General features: G+C 42.6%; 1 protein-coding gene across 2 annotated transcripts in view; it reads left to right on the top strand.

Moving 5' to 3' along the window:
• Positions 1-13,726: 13,726 nt before the first annotated feature.
• Positions 13,727-15,338, top strand: part of LOC116692377 (uncharacterized) — a 26,119-nt gene continuing 24,507 nt past the window's right edge. The window contains exon 1 of one of the 2 annotated variants that reach the window (XM_032520637.1): positions 13,727-14,062. In XM_032520637.1, coding sequence (XP_032376528.1) covers positions 14,060-14,062 — 3 coding nt within the window. In that variant the 5' untranslated portion in view covers positions 13,727-14,059. The remainder of the gene's footprint in view (positions 14,063-15,338) is intronic. The other variant, XM_032520636.1, reaches the window with a different exon arrangement.

Genomic DNA, 15,338 nt, shown 5'->3' with positions numbered 1-15,338 from the left:
ACCCATTTTGGGTCCCGACCCTAAGTTTGGGAAACATTGCTCTACACATTGACAGCTTGACATCCACGGTGTATAACAGGACCATACTTTATCATGTAAAGTAAAGTTAATGTTTGGTTTGTTTTTTTTGATAATAAGAGTGACCTTAGAGGTTTTTATCCAAACTTGTCAAATGTGCTTACAGTGCATGTTGTCACATATTTTGAGATTTGTGTTGATATATTTAATTGTTTTCATACATAGCCACACAAACATATAGAGACACAGAAAAAACAATATGAAGGAAAGAAAGTAACATAAAATCAACAGAGAAAATTTAGAATTCAGTCTTCCAGTACTTTTCAATAAGTATCTTAGAAAAGACATGACAAAGTAGGGTGTTGATTTTCTCCAATACCAGAGAAGTTAGCAAATCTCTAACCCAGTGTCTAAAAGGTGTTGGAGGATTTTCAAAAGAATATTACTTCTTTCAAGATGTTTAGCAAAGGCTATTGGGAGTGCCCATTGTCACACTAGTTTTACCATTTTGTTTATTCAGTCAATGAATATTCAGTCAATATTCAGATGAACCGTGCCTCACTGAATCTCCAGTATCTTTGAGAAGTGCTTTTTAGCTACACTCAGCATGGCTCTAGGGATGGTGTTGGTCTGATAGACTGTTGGTCTAACCACCATATTGGTCCAGACTGAAATATCTTAAAATCTACTGAATGGATTGCTATGACATTTTGTATGTGCATTCATGAAGTTCAGAGAAGGAATTTTATGACTTTACCTATTGGTTGAATAGACAAAATTGTAATTTATCCAAAATTTGGTTTATGACCAATACAATACTAATGACATTCCCGTCAGCCTAAGCTGCAAAGTATCTTACAAAGTTGCTGGCATGGCTTAAGGTCTTGTTTATTTACAGAAACCATAGGACAATGCACCACAGGAAAATGAGACTCCGTTCTTCCGCTTCAGTTTGCTAGTGAAATGGCTTTTTTAAATTTTTTCTCCAGACCTGCTGTGACTTGACAGTCAAGGCCAGGGTTGCATGTGAATCATCTGGGAGTCGTGGTATTATAACAAGTTTAATGAATATGCACTTAATCAGTTAAACATAAATCCATAAGACCTCACCTCACAGGCTAGAACTTGGTCAAGACTATGGACTGACTACATTCTTGGTCATTAAAGGTGCTCGAAGCGATGTTGGGTGACGTTACTTCTTGCTGATGTTAGAAGTACTTTCAAACAAAACGAGACTAGTATGCCCCTCCCTCCTCCTCATTCTGTCCGTTCTGTGCTTCCGTGCACTAACCCCCCCAACCCCCACCCCCAAATCCTTCTTGTCGGTTGTTGGCTGGAACACTGTGTGTGTGTATGCTTCGTGGTGCAGGTGGGCACAATTTGTTTTTGTTGCCATTTGTAGACCCTGGGCTGTCTACAGAGACGTGTTTTTTTTTTTTACAGTGTGTTCTTGGGGCAGGCAGCTCGCAGATAGTGAGGAGATGTTGGCTGGATGTGACAACAAATGTTCTAGCCTAAAGCACGCGGGACATCGCTTAGAGCACCTTTAATGTACTGTAGCATGTTATAGGAATATCAATCAGAAGAGGAATGTCTTGACTGTCTGTCTTCTTTTTTCTTTTAATCAATTTAGGTTGTCTTCATTCTCATTAATCAATGTCCCAGTTTTCTGTCATGCCTGCCTGTCTATATTGTTTGTCCATCCGGCTACTGTTGTCGTCATATTTCAGTCAGACACATAAACAGTTACACATATCTCTGTGAAAACAATATGTTTTAAAAAAATCCAGCCAGCCTTGCAGTTCATTGAGAGTGACCCAAACAGCTTATGGTGATTTATGACCAGCAGGGTCAGCTCCAGAAGAGGCTGTGAGAGGTTATACAGTTGGGCCAAAATAGACGCCTCTCCTTCACTCCCCCATTTGGTAGATTTGTCTCTCTCAACCCAGAGCTGTCACTGTAAAGTAAGTGCCTGGATCTTTTGGGTCAGTTTGTTAAAAGACCCCAACTGTTCGAGTTTTCTGGTAGCCCACTGTTGTGCCCTCACTGGTTTGACCATTGATGTGGTATAATAATAGCACCCAGTGGAATACTGAACAGTTTTGTATGTCACATGGTTGTCACAACCATAATGATGACATTCCTGTCTGCACATTTGCAACGTGAGTCAACACATGTAATCTATAGGGTCTTCAGTAGCTCACTTATTGTGTTACTGTACTAAGCTGAAGTTGAATTTGCCTGTTTGGAGTAAGAAAACAGCATGAAGCCTGAAAGGAAGTGAGGTGGGATAACACATGGAGGTGTTTTTTTTTAAGCCAGTATCTAGTGGTTATTACTGGTAATGCATCTTGCTATTTGGATTGACATTAAAATAACCAACTGTGATGGTTGCTGCTTGGGTGAAAGCCAATGTGGATGTAGCAGTGCAGAAGAAGTGCACTTCTCCAGCAGAGAAACCAAGGGGTTTTTCAGTTTTTTCTTGTCCACTGACCACTGATTACAGGACTGAAGGTTTTCAGATCGAGTTAGAGCCAAATTCTTTTCATATTGTCATAATATATGTACTTTTTTCTCCATATGGTTTGACAATCACTGCACCCTGATACTGAATTTGACTTTTCACTCAGTAATCTGACTAGGGATTAACCAATATGGATTTGTTAGTGCCCATTTTTTCATCAGCCTTAGCCAATTGCTTCTGTAAATGCAAATTATATGAATTTCCTGTGCAGCCCAGCTTTCACTCCTGCCTGCTCCCTGGAGAAAATGCATCCCAGGCTATGTTAACTGCTTTACAAAATGGTAATGAGGTGCTAGCTGCCTAAGCCAGGGTTCAGGACGATGCATGCTTGAAGTGCTGAGGATGCTGGAGGCAAAAATAGAAGGCCAAGGCATGAGGTGCATTTGTTTCCATCACTGGTTGGGATTAGCAGCTTCTAAACACTCTGTTCCATTAAGGCTATTGTAACAAAGTACTGGTACTCATGAACATGCACACACCTTTTAAACCTCTGTGACACTCTTACATTGACAGTGCTGCTTCCAAATACAGTAAAGCCAGTGTTACATTCAGAGCGGCAGTCTTGTTTTTATTGTTTTTAAATCTCTGGTTAATGGTGCACAGACATTCACAGTTGGGATAAATAAATGTCAGATACAAACCAAACACTACGTGCAACTACTTATTATAGTATGTTTTATCCTATGTGAGATGTCATTTTTTGCCCTTTTAGTGCAGTGAGAGTGAAATCGAAAATCTTTCGGGAATTTTTTTTAATTAGCAAGTTGTTCCTGATTTCATAGTCAAATCTAGCTGTAGTGTTTGCACTGTTTCCAACTGAGTAGTGCAAACAGTGCAGCTACAGTGCAGTTAGCATGCACTGTTTTGGAGAAATTTGTAACCCTGAACTAAAGATATGTGGATGCAGCACCAATATGAAAAGTAACATATAATTCAATTCAATTTTATTTATAGTATCAATTCATAACAAGTAGCTAATATAGTAGCTATTAAATTTTTATTTCAGCAGTGATCTTTATCTGAACCTCACATGTCCTCCCTCCTATGAGTGTGTGTCACAGTGAAGCGGTTGTCATCCTCTGCTAGGGTGAACAGTGAATTTCTAAGGACACACACACACACACACACACACACACACACACACACACACACACACACACACAACACACACCACACACACACACACAGAATTTCATGGATTTATTTTTGTTAAATGTTTATTTTTAACCAGGACAGAAGGTTCTGTGCAGATTGTAATTCACAATGACAACTTGACAAAGAAGCAAAACAGTAGGGGCAGAGATTTGGGATTAAGTTAAATCCGGTTTATAATATGTATGAGTGAAATGGAGTGAGGGGAGTGAGTAAGAAGGGGATTGAGAGAGAGAGAGAGATGAGGACAAGGACAACAAGGCCTTGGCTGCAACCAGTCGAATCAACAGCTTCTCTCCTCTGGCGAGGACATGTTCACTCTGCTCAAGCCTAATAACACTGACATCATGTCACACACACACACAGGCATGCACGCACGCACGCATGCAAGCATGCACGCACGTACGCACGCAAGCATTCACGCACGCACGCAAGCAAGCATGCATGCACACACGCACGCACGCATGCACACACGCAATGTTGCTCTTTCTTACCCATGCTTCCTTGACACTTTTTCCTCTTGTTCTCCCTCTCTTTTCCCCTTTTTTTGTCCCTTTGTGGATTTTGCACATTAGCCTTGTCACCCAGTGGAATCAGTGCATTAACAGCCTGGAGGAGCGCCAGAGGGGGGGGGGGGGGGGGGGGGGGGGGGGGGGCTCCAGTATATGACAATAACAACATACATGGTTTTCCTCTGGCTTGTTCTCAACTGCAGAAGTTGTGGCAGAGGGCACGCTACTCTCAAATACATTATGATGAATAGGTTGTTCAGTTGCCAGCTTACGAGCAACTGATATTTATTATGATAATATGATATCATAGTTTCAGCACCCATTAGTGCAGAAACAATTAGTTGATTAATTAATTTAAATATTTTTATATTTAACAACATGAGCCAAGATTGTCAAATGCACTAGTGTTAAACACAAGCAGCCATAAATAAACTAAATATTATACAGTATATGCTAACATATGATGATTATCAGTATGTCCCTATTTTGTGTTACATGCTAATTCTATTGTTTTGAGTATGTAATGTGTTCATACTGGAAAAGTATCAAATTGAAGCACAGTTGAAGATGTCAGCATACTTCATTTGCCTGAAGTGTGCTGTTGAAGGACACCATTCTCACACAATAAATGCACAAAGAAAATGGAAGAGGAACAGTATACTTACAGCTGCAGTACTGTACAATGAATTGCAAATGTTGGTTAAAAAACATTTTTTCTTGCTGTTTCTTTGTGGCTTTCACAGCTGTCGTAACGGCAAAAATACTACAATGTACCATAACAATGAATATATGTAGACTGTTGGTATGTATTATAGAATTGGGAAACAGATTAAAGCTGCTCTTTTTCAACAATTAAATTAAAACAGTTAACAGTGAACCTAGATTGCTTGCTTGTGAAAGGGGACGGTCATAGCAACACAAAGAAAGCCTTAAGCAGTGCTTTAGCATCTCTCAGCTCATTGTTTTAGTTTTCCTGCCTGCAACGTTACAGTTTTAATTCACTTTCATTACTCTCATAGCTTTGTTTTCAGCTGCAGGTGACTGTACTGTATGCTGCCTGCTCGGCACCAAATGGCAGACAAAGTTTGCAACTTGCTGGTGAACATAGTAGAGCATTTAGCAGCTGAAGAGCCAACTAATTCCCTCAGGAGTTGGTGGAGATCAAAAGCAGAGCTAAAAGGAGAGTGAATATTACACTTAACACCCACCAGGTGGCCAGAAACACGACTCCAAATGAATGCTAATGTAGCTGTTGGGTCAGAGAGAGAGAAAGAGAGAGTGACCTCACTATCAATCTTTGTCTCCACTTTGACATGACCCGGTCAAACATGCAGAGACGAGATATTCTTGCTACCGTCTCACTGCAGCTTCAGTCAGTATGATGTTTAACCAAATAGAACCCCCTTATTGGGTTGAACACTTTTCCCCCACTCTCACTTTTTCTCCCCTCACCTTTCCTCATCCAGCCATTCCCTTTTCTGTCTCTTCAGCTGGAGTGTTTTCCTGATGTTTTTATTGTTTGTGCTGTACTTGTATGTAAGCGGTTTGTGAATAATATGATGTTTTGTGAGGATATACTGTATTTTAAATTATATAGTAATTTTCTTCATGGCAGATACATCTCTTCTCACTTTTTTGCTTGCTCTCATTATCAGATCCCATTACTAAGTTTGTCCTCACAATTGTCTTGTGACAGGGAGAATTAAGCAGTTGGTGGATGGTGGTTTTTCTACTACAGTGACAGCATTGAGCATATTAAACAATTTGTAACTGTGGCGTTGTAACTGCCAGCTGTGTATTATCATGCTTTACTTATGCTTCTTGTGCTAAAAATGCCAAATCCTTTTTGTATTTTGTGCAAACTCTGGAACATCAGGAGGGAATCAATCAGCCTTCCAGTGTGCACTTACTGAGAGCTCGACTCTAGTGCATGCACATATTTTTACTCTCACTTCTGATGCAGCCTAACCAACCAACATGGATTTTTAAACTCTTAAAAATCAACCACCACTTGTTTAATCAGCTTTAATGATGTGTGGTTTAATCCTCTGTGTTTTCAGCAAACAAACACAAATATATATTTGTGCAAATGTGAAAAGAAAAGTTTAGCTGGATGTTTAATTTAAGTCTTTTTTTCATCTTCCTTCAATATGACATCAACACACACTCAAACTTCTTTTTGTCATTTTTGTCACAGGACATTACATCAACTTACATGAATTCTACCACACGCAGTGCATGCCTAACCTCACCCCTTACCCTACAATTTGATAATTAACCTCGTGGGCACCAGTTTTTTGGATTCATAATGTGACAGTTTGACCAGATTTACATCCCCACAATGTAAGCAATACACACACACACACACACACACACACACACACCCACCACACCACACCCACACACATCACAAAGTAATAAAAACACAGTAATAACTGGTTATAATTATTCTACAGTATTCTAGGCGGCTAACAAGAATATATCATTGATATGTTGTCTTCACTACAGTGTATAACTGCAGCTATTCACTAGCTAAACTCTTCTTGAAAATGACGAGTTAGTTGTAGTAAGCTTCTTTAGCTGTTTACTGTGGCTCTTTACATGATGTCACAGACAAAGAGAGTGAAAACTGTAACAAAACACAAGATACAACTGTTTAGTCCTATGAGATATATGTAAATAAAACGTTTTTAATACAGTCATAAAATGCTTTTTGCTGTAATATGCCTCTTACACTTACATTATGTTAAGGCGATAACATTATCAACTTACGACATTGCCTCTGCAGCATTTACCATGCGGATTGCAATGGATGAAAGCATGTTAGGTGATTCTGCCATTTTTCTCTACCCCTAACAGGAAATGACCTCTTGACTTCTTGAGGACAAAAAACCATTTCAAAATAAAAGCTCCTACAAATAAAAGTCTATACAACATAATACCTATTGCCTTAAAGGCACAACTCCCCGCCTGGCCTCAGTGAGGTCACGTTACTTCTAAACAGGAAATGGGTGTGTTTTTAGTACATCTTCTTTAACTAAAGCAACACAACTTCTGAGACTGGCCTGAGGAAAGTCTTTGAAGTCCCTGGACTGTAGTCCTTATTCCACCTTCCTCACTCTCCGTCCTTTCCAGAGGTTTTGTGATTATAGCCGTCGGCCAGTGGTTACGGGCTACTTGAGTGTCTTTAAGAAGGACAATGTCTCCCTCCTGAAGGTTTTGGTGGATTTGTGCCCTTTCCTTCTGCAAAGCAAGGTGGCAGTACTCACGACTCCAACGATTCCAGAACCTGTTGGCTAGAGACTGAACTTGTCTCCACTGCTTGTGAGGAGGTCTTTTTCTGTGAAGTCCCTGGTGGGGAGGGACTCCCACTTTCTGAGTTAGGAGCATTGATGGTGACAGATGAATGGATCCTCAGGATATTTGAAACTGGGATTATGGGCTCGCATTTAAGATTGCTGTGACTTCTGCCATTGCGTGCACGGACATCATGGGTAAGCAGTGTACTGTTCGAGGAGCATTGAATCCAGAATTCTTCGGGCCAGACCGATTAGACTTCCCAAGAACCACCCATGTGTGAGGCGTGCGGGGGATTGAACTCCCAAGACACCTCTTGGTTAAGATACGTCTGCCACAGCACATCTGGTTGGTCCTTGCCATCCCAAGTTCTTTACAGGCCCTATGAATTTGTGCCGCAATCCATCTCAGTTGTTTGGCTGGTCCTCTATTGCAAAGAAACCCTTAAAGCGTTGATGCAGCCTGATGTGTCCATTGAGTCATGACCTCATGTGGACAGCCCTGAGCTCATGCAGCAGAACATTATGGCCCACCGTTTACTCTCACTTGCCCCCTCTTGTCCGTCTGGCGCAGATGACCCAGGGTCCAAGACATCCAAACCTACGTATGTAAGGGAGGGCAGGTCTTAAGGCGTTCTGGCGTAAGTTGCCATGCGTTGTTGCTGGAATTTACCTCTAAGCCTACGACAGGTTACGCATTTGTAGGACCGAATTGATGATCCTTTTCCACCCAAGATCCAAAGTCCTGCTGCCCGGACAGCACTTCCGTCAGATGACGACCTTGTGTTTGACCTCAGTGTGATAGTGTCTGACGAGTAAGAAAACATGGTTTCTTTGGGAGGATGACCGGGTCTTTTCTCCAATGTCCGGTTAGCATTCTTTAGCCGGCCTCCAAGGCAGATAAGATTGTTCTGCAACATTGGGCTAAGCGGATAAAGTGCTGTTTCAAAGGGACTGGCATAGATGTCTCCAAAGCTTCGAATTCTTTTGAATGCTTCCTCTGAACAGCTCTGATGATGACCTCCTTAGCTTGCTTAGTTCATCTGGAGTGCGGGACAGATCACACTTGTGCCATCCCTACATTTGTCATTCCAGTTGATGGTTTTTGACACCTTGCAATATGCATTAGGAGTGCAATGCTCGAACAAGGGTCTTGAAGCTGGAGAACCTTTGAAAGCGTTCCGAGCTAAGTCCTTTCTCTTTGAGCTTTGTGCATAGCTCCTTACTTCTGGACGGATCTCTACGTCTATATCCGGTTTGATGAGATCGAAAGACTTGACTGGTTCGTCAGAAGTTTTGAAGAGGAAGTTGGGCCCTGTAAACCACGTTGTTTCTTGTAGACGGGAAGCAGAACTGACCGTGATGCATGGTCAGCGGGATTTTCCTCTGTGGGCACGTAGTGCCATTGTTCAGGTCTTGTAGATTGGCGAATACGCTGAACTCTATTATGCACGTCGTAGAAGCGTTTGCTCTCGTTGTAGATATCCGAGAACAACCTTGCTGCGCTGTAGAACTTGGTTGAGTCCAGCTTAATATCTAGTTCATCATGAATTAACCTAGACTTTCCACGGCCAAGACGGCCGCACATAGCTCGAGTCTTGGGATGTTGGTTCAGACTGAGGTGCCAGTTTTGACTTTCCCATACAAACCCAATTTGAATTTGTTCTTCTTCTTGCATGACCTTCAAGTATGCCACAGCACCGATAGCTTTAGTGGACGCATAACAGATACGCAAGCTCGGTTTTCACCGCTTTGGCTAGAGAGCTTACTGTGATGCCCTTGGTATTTGAAGGAGCTTGAGGTCCTGGAGTGAGTCTCTCCAGACCTCCCACTTTCTCAATTTGTCTGCAGTAGAGGTGTATCCCATTCAGAAGCTCGACCGTGAGTTCCCTGAGAAGGGCTCTTCCTTGGATAGTGACCGGGGCCACAAACCCAAGGGGTCAAAAACACTGTTGTACTGTGGAGAGGACTCCACGGCGCGTAAACGCTTCACATCAGTTGAACAGAGAGGTGAACTTCCCTGTTATCTCCCATAGGAGACCCGACTCCGTTGAGTGTGTGCGCTTCTCCACTGAGTCTACATCTTTTATGCCCCTGTACAGTCTTCTGGTGGAAGGCTTGCAAGACTTCTTTACTGTTTGAGGCAAACTTGTGAAGACGGAGGTTAGACTCTGCAAGTGAAGTCTGGTTCTGCGTAGTAGGTCGATGCGTTCCGCATCTGTTGGCGTAGAATAGAGGCCATCATCAACATAGAATGCCGTTAACAAAGTTGACTGTGTCTTCCCCATATTCTGGGAACCTTCCCTGATAGCTCTTCTAAGCCCATAAATGCTATGGCAGGAGACGGGCTGTGCCAAAAACAACCTTCATTCTGAAGTCTATGACGTCTTTGGTCACATCATTGTCCTATACCACAGAAATCTGAGGTAGTTCCTGTGATCCTCGTACCACAAAGCAGTGAAACATCTGCTGTATGTCCGCTAGGACAGCAACTCTTTCCTTCCGAAACCGCAATAGAACTCCCAGAAGTGAGTTTTTCAGGTCTGGCCTGTGAGGAGCACGTCATTGAGCGAAACCCCTGAATGTTTAGCACTCGAGTCGAACACACCCGTATTTGCCCGGCTTTTGTGGGGAACACCCCAAGGTTGGCAGAAACCAACATTCTTCGCCTTTTTCCAGCGGTGGTGCACCCTCGGCGTGGTCGTTCTCCAACATTTTTCCCATAAGGCTACAAACTGTTGTTGCGTATCTGGCTTCCATTAAGGCTTCGTTGGGTGATGCAAAGCGCTGCATTGCTTGTTCCCGGTTGTTAGGTAAGTATTGTCTTGGTTGTCGATGGGAGTGGGGCTACCCAACTTTGTGATTCATCCCTGAAGACTTCCCTGTCCATAAGCTTTAAGAACACCTGTGTCTTCAATGAGATGCAACCTATTGTCGTTTTCTGTGTGATGAAAACAGTTTGTCCAACATCTCTCCTGTAACCTTGCTAGAGATGTGTCTTGCCTCCCTACCGCAAAGAACCTTTCTTTGGCTTGTAGGAAACTGGTGCAAGGTCTAAGGAGTGATGGGCGGCCATTGTCAAGCACAGCTGTCTTGAAGGTACTGACCGTAGGCTTGTGTGCGTGCCCCAAGCAGACTTCTCCGACTAGCACCCAGCCAAGGTCTAGGCGTTGGGCAAATGGAGCATTGTGTGGACCATTGATTTGTTCCCGTACCTTGTGAACTCTAATGATATCTCTGCCGAGCAACAAGAGAATCTCTGCTGTAGGGTCAACTTCTGGGATGTGTTCCGCTACCTTGTGAAGGTGAGGGTGACATAGAGCTGCATTTGGCGTTGGGATTTCTGACCGATTGTCGAGAATGTCATTGCACTCAATAAGGGGTGGGAGAGGGATTGAGACCCTGCCGTCAAGTGACTCCACCACAAACTCTCAGCCCTACGTCCAAATGTTTCCACTGTGCCGGAACACGTCCTCAAAAGGTAGGAATATGTTTGCGCTTGACATTGAAAAGTTCAAAGAAATAGACCTTGCTAACGATCGATTACTTTGTCGTCCAATATAGCGTAGGCCTTGATGCTTTGTCTGGTTGACGTTTGGGTATACCTTCACCAAGCAAATCTTTGAACATGACCTGCTGACTTGTCCTGTTCCACAAACTTCGGTACAATTCGCGCTGATGACGGCTTTGGTGTCGGTGCTCTCGTCTCCTCCCCGCCATTGTGTGGTGAGGTTGAGGGAGACCTGTCTTGAGGTCAGGACCCGGATCATAGCAGCGTCATGGTAAGTGCTATCACACTCTGTACACTTAACCGTAACTGGACAGTCCTTCGCCAAGTGAGTAGTTGAACCACAGCATTTGAAGCAGATTCCTTTTGCCTTGAGAAAGGTTTTTCTTTCTTCTAGGTTTTTAGCTCTAAAAGCCTTGCATCGACTTAGTGGGTGAGGTTTACCATGATTGGACAGGTTTGTTTGGTTCAATGGTACCTCTTGGATTGTTTGGTGTGTTGAGGCGATATCTGTCTTGTGAACTGAAATAGGGGTTTGGTTGCTTTTAAAGGAGGGCCTTTCAGGCTTTGCGTAAGCACTGGCTAGAGCAAAGCTAGGGTCATTCCTTTCCTTGCCTCATAGTGTATAAAACTTGCAAAAAACTCGAATGGAGGAAACCGTCCATTATTTTTCATCCTTGTGCTTTAACACGGCAGATACCCACTTTTCGTGAAGACCATAAGGCAGTTTTGCAACTATGGGTTCGATCCCTCTTGCAGTGTCCAGGTAAGACAGGCCTGGGAGGAAGCCGTCCTCCTTGGCTCCCTGCACTTCCATTAACAGGTCGGCTAGTTCACGTAGCTTTGTGTGTTCTTTTCCTGAAAGTCTTGGGAAATTATCTAGCCTGTTGAAAGTGACCTTTCGATAACTTCAGGTGCGGCGAACATTCCTGGAGACGTTCCCAAGCCTTTCTGAGTGCTACTGCAGGATTTGTCACATGCACTGAACGGAGACGTTTGACTTGGTCACTGGATTCCCTACCGAGCCATTTGGTCATTAAGTCTAACCTCCTCCGTAGCTGTGAGTCCTAGCCCTTGAGTGGCATTTATTATGATGAATGCCAAGCTCGAAAGTTTTCTGGTTTAATCATCAATTGATACAAACTTGAACTCACCAGGTCGCGACGAGCTAAGTACTGTGCCAATGTTCAGTTCCGGGTGCTCCATGGTTAGCTGCTGTCGTGTAGTGTGGAAGGAAAGTCCGAGCGGGGTTTGAGTACGTGTTACGCATGTTGGTTTGCCGATGTTGGTCCCCTTTCGGGGGATCTGACTTTCCACTTTAACAGCTGAAGGCATTTGCACATTTCCAGCCATAGTTTGCTAATGCGGGGTTGGTAGTGTTATAAGCATATGGCGGTTCTTTGGGACGAACAGGCGGCTGCCATGCGAAGGGAAGGATTGTAAGATATTCTTGAATAGTTTCATTTGCAGGGAGTGGAGATAGTAGGGAGCCAGCGTTCATGCCTGCTTGCCTCAGGGACTTGGTACGTGGATGGGTTTCACCTGCGTGTAGGTCATATGATCTGGACATATTCACTTGTACGCTCCAGTTTTCTTTTTCTGATGGGCCTGCCTCATCTATACACAAGTTGTCCTTGCATCCTCCCACGCAGCGCTTCAGCTTCGGCAGCTGCTGCCTCAGACATGATAGCAAGCCTTCTAGCTCAGCATCCTTTCTTGCCTTCTCCACCTGCATTCAAACTCAATAGCTGCTTTCTCTTTGTGATATTCCGCTTCTCTTTCTGCCTTTTCTTTTTGAAGCTCAGCCTCCTTTGCAGCTCTTTCATCTTACTCTTGCTTCTTGGTCTGCAAATGTAGCGCGTGCTTTAGCTGCCTCTGCTTTAGCACAACACGTGTTAATGAGCTAGCTGATGAAGCTGAAGATCGTGAACTTCTTTTACTAGCCACTGAATCCCTGTCGCTTGTTTACCATCCATCTTACCACGATGTACACACACGGCCTTCTTTGTCTTTTCAATGTTGTCTTCACTACAGTGTAGTAACTGCAGCTATTCAACTAGCTAAACTTTCTTGAAAATGACGAGTTGAGTTGTAGTAAGCTTCTTTAGCTGTTTACTGTGCTCTTTACATGTCACAGACAAAGAGAGTGAAAACTGTAACAAAACACAAGATACAACGTTTTTAGTCCATGAAGATATATTAATAAACGTTTTAATTACAGTCAATAAATGCCTTTTTGCTGTAAATATGCCTCTTACATTTACATTATAGTTAAGGGATAACATTATCAACTTACGACATTGCCTCTGCAGCATTTACCATGCGGATTGCAATGGATGATGAAAGCTTGTTAGGTGATTCTGCCATTTTTCTCTAACCACTAACAGAAACTGACCTCTTGCATTCCTTGAGGCAACAAACCATTTCAAAATAAAAGCTCCTACAAAATAAAAGTCAATATACAACTATCCTTTGCCTTAAAGGCGACCAATTGATACCAACAAACAGGTGTGTGTATGTATGTGTGTGTGTGTGTGTGTGTGTGTGTGTGTGTGTGTGTGTGTGTGTGTACAAGTTAAGAAGGTGCCAGAGATAAAAACCTAAGAATTTGCATGTACTTAGATTTACTCTCGCTCTCTCTTTCTCTCTCCCTCTCTCCCTCTCTCTCTCTCTCTCTCTCTCTCTTTCTGTCTCCTTGGTTGCGTTCCCCTCCTCAGACACACATAGCACCAACACTTGAGGTGCTGCGAGAGCAAACACAGAGAAAGAAGCAGAGAGAGCACAGTAAATCAGAGACATAGAGAGAAGGAGAAGAAAACCAATCAAAGTTCAGCGCAGCGCGGGACTTGACGAATGCTCATCCAGCTGGCTTAAGGTTGTCCTCACTCACTCTGCAAACAAGTGTCTGTGCATAATGGATTTCATTTTGGTCAGCAGACATCGAGCAGGAGCAGCAGCAGCAGCAGCAGCAGCTCTGTAGACTACTATGGATTATTTCAGAGACTGGTGCTTTTGTGATGAATGGAAATGACAGCATGCAGAAAAGAAAATGGTAATATGACAACCTGCTCTATTTGCTGTGACATGCTTTTACTTCCATCCTGGTTTGACTTTGTTCATGTAGGATTTTATCTTTTTTGTTTGCTCTCAGCCTTGAATCATAATTTAACTTTTTCCTAATCTCAAAGTTTAACATTGTAAAGTTGTTAAGAAACCTTGCAGAATTGGTTTATTTAAATCTTTCCTTCACTTGTTATACAGTGGCTGTTACTAACAGTTTATGCAGAGCCGTTAGACACTTGGTATTGGTTTATTTAGCTAATGTAAAGTTTTGGCCTGCTTCTGTCAAATACTGAGCTTGTATTTTTACATTCATTTTATTTATATTTATTTATAAAGACCAACTTCTCTAGAGGTGTTGTATATTCAGTGGCGTTTTCAGCTTCCTGGCGTCTATCATAATCCTGTCATGTACGCCTCTGTGAAGCATATATGACAGATTAGCTTATTCAAGATATGCTTTTCTCTTTTAATATTGTTTGTACATTGAATACCTTTGGGTAACTGCTGATCAGACAAAACAAGTGACTTGGACACATTAACTTGCCCTCTGAATAAATGTAATGGGCATTTTCCTCTATTCTCTGACATTTCTTATAGATTAAATTTTTAATTAGATGAAATAAATCATGATCATCACTAGCATCCCTAAACATCTTATAATAAACACCTTGCTTCTTTTAACTCATAATGAATGTTTTATTCATGTAAGACGTGACAGTTAAAACACTGTCTTCTCTTTATTTATTACATCCTAACAAGTAGTCTTTTATGTTGAAACATGCATGTACACTGACTGTGTACAAGCATAGCTACCATAGCTCACACTAGCTGCTATTCTCTGCAGTGTTTTGACACGAGTTGAAGGTCTCAGGTTTCAGATTTCACAAACCAGCCACTGTACCTGCATCCTCAATCCACATTTACTGGCATGTGAGTCATGCAGGAGGAAAAACCCTCCTACGGCGTCAGGGAGGTTATATTAGAAATCAGTGCTGTCGGATCTATGGATTTGAATCTGGAAAGTTTAACACTTTCTCATGTTTTTGCCTGTTGAGATTCTTAGCCTTCATATCCTGATGAGGAAGTTTCTGAAAGTAAGTGTTGTCACACCTCGGCTGTAGAGAGGGTGTGCCTGGTTGGGCATAAAGTAAATTTTGTTTGGCACTTACTGACTGGGAGGATGTTATAAGGAGTTGAATTTTTAAAATCCCCGCCCAGCTCTCCTGTAGGTTTGATTTGGCAAGATAGTGTGTGTGTGTGTGTGT

This window comes from Etheostoma spectabile, chromosome 7, assembly GCF_008692095.1.
Source record: "Etheostoma spectabile isolate EspeVRDwgs_2016 chromosome 7, UIUC_Espe_1.0, whole genome shotgun sequence".
NCBI classification, from domain to species: domain Eukaryota; kingdom Metazoa; phylum Chordata; class Actinopteri; order Perciformes; family Percidae; genus Etheostoma; species Etheostoma spectabile.
Note: the sequence above shows the minus strand (reverse complement) of the source record. Positions and strands in the feature narration are given on the sequence as shown.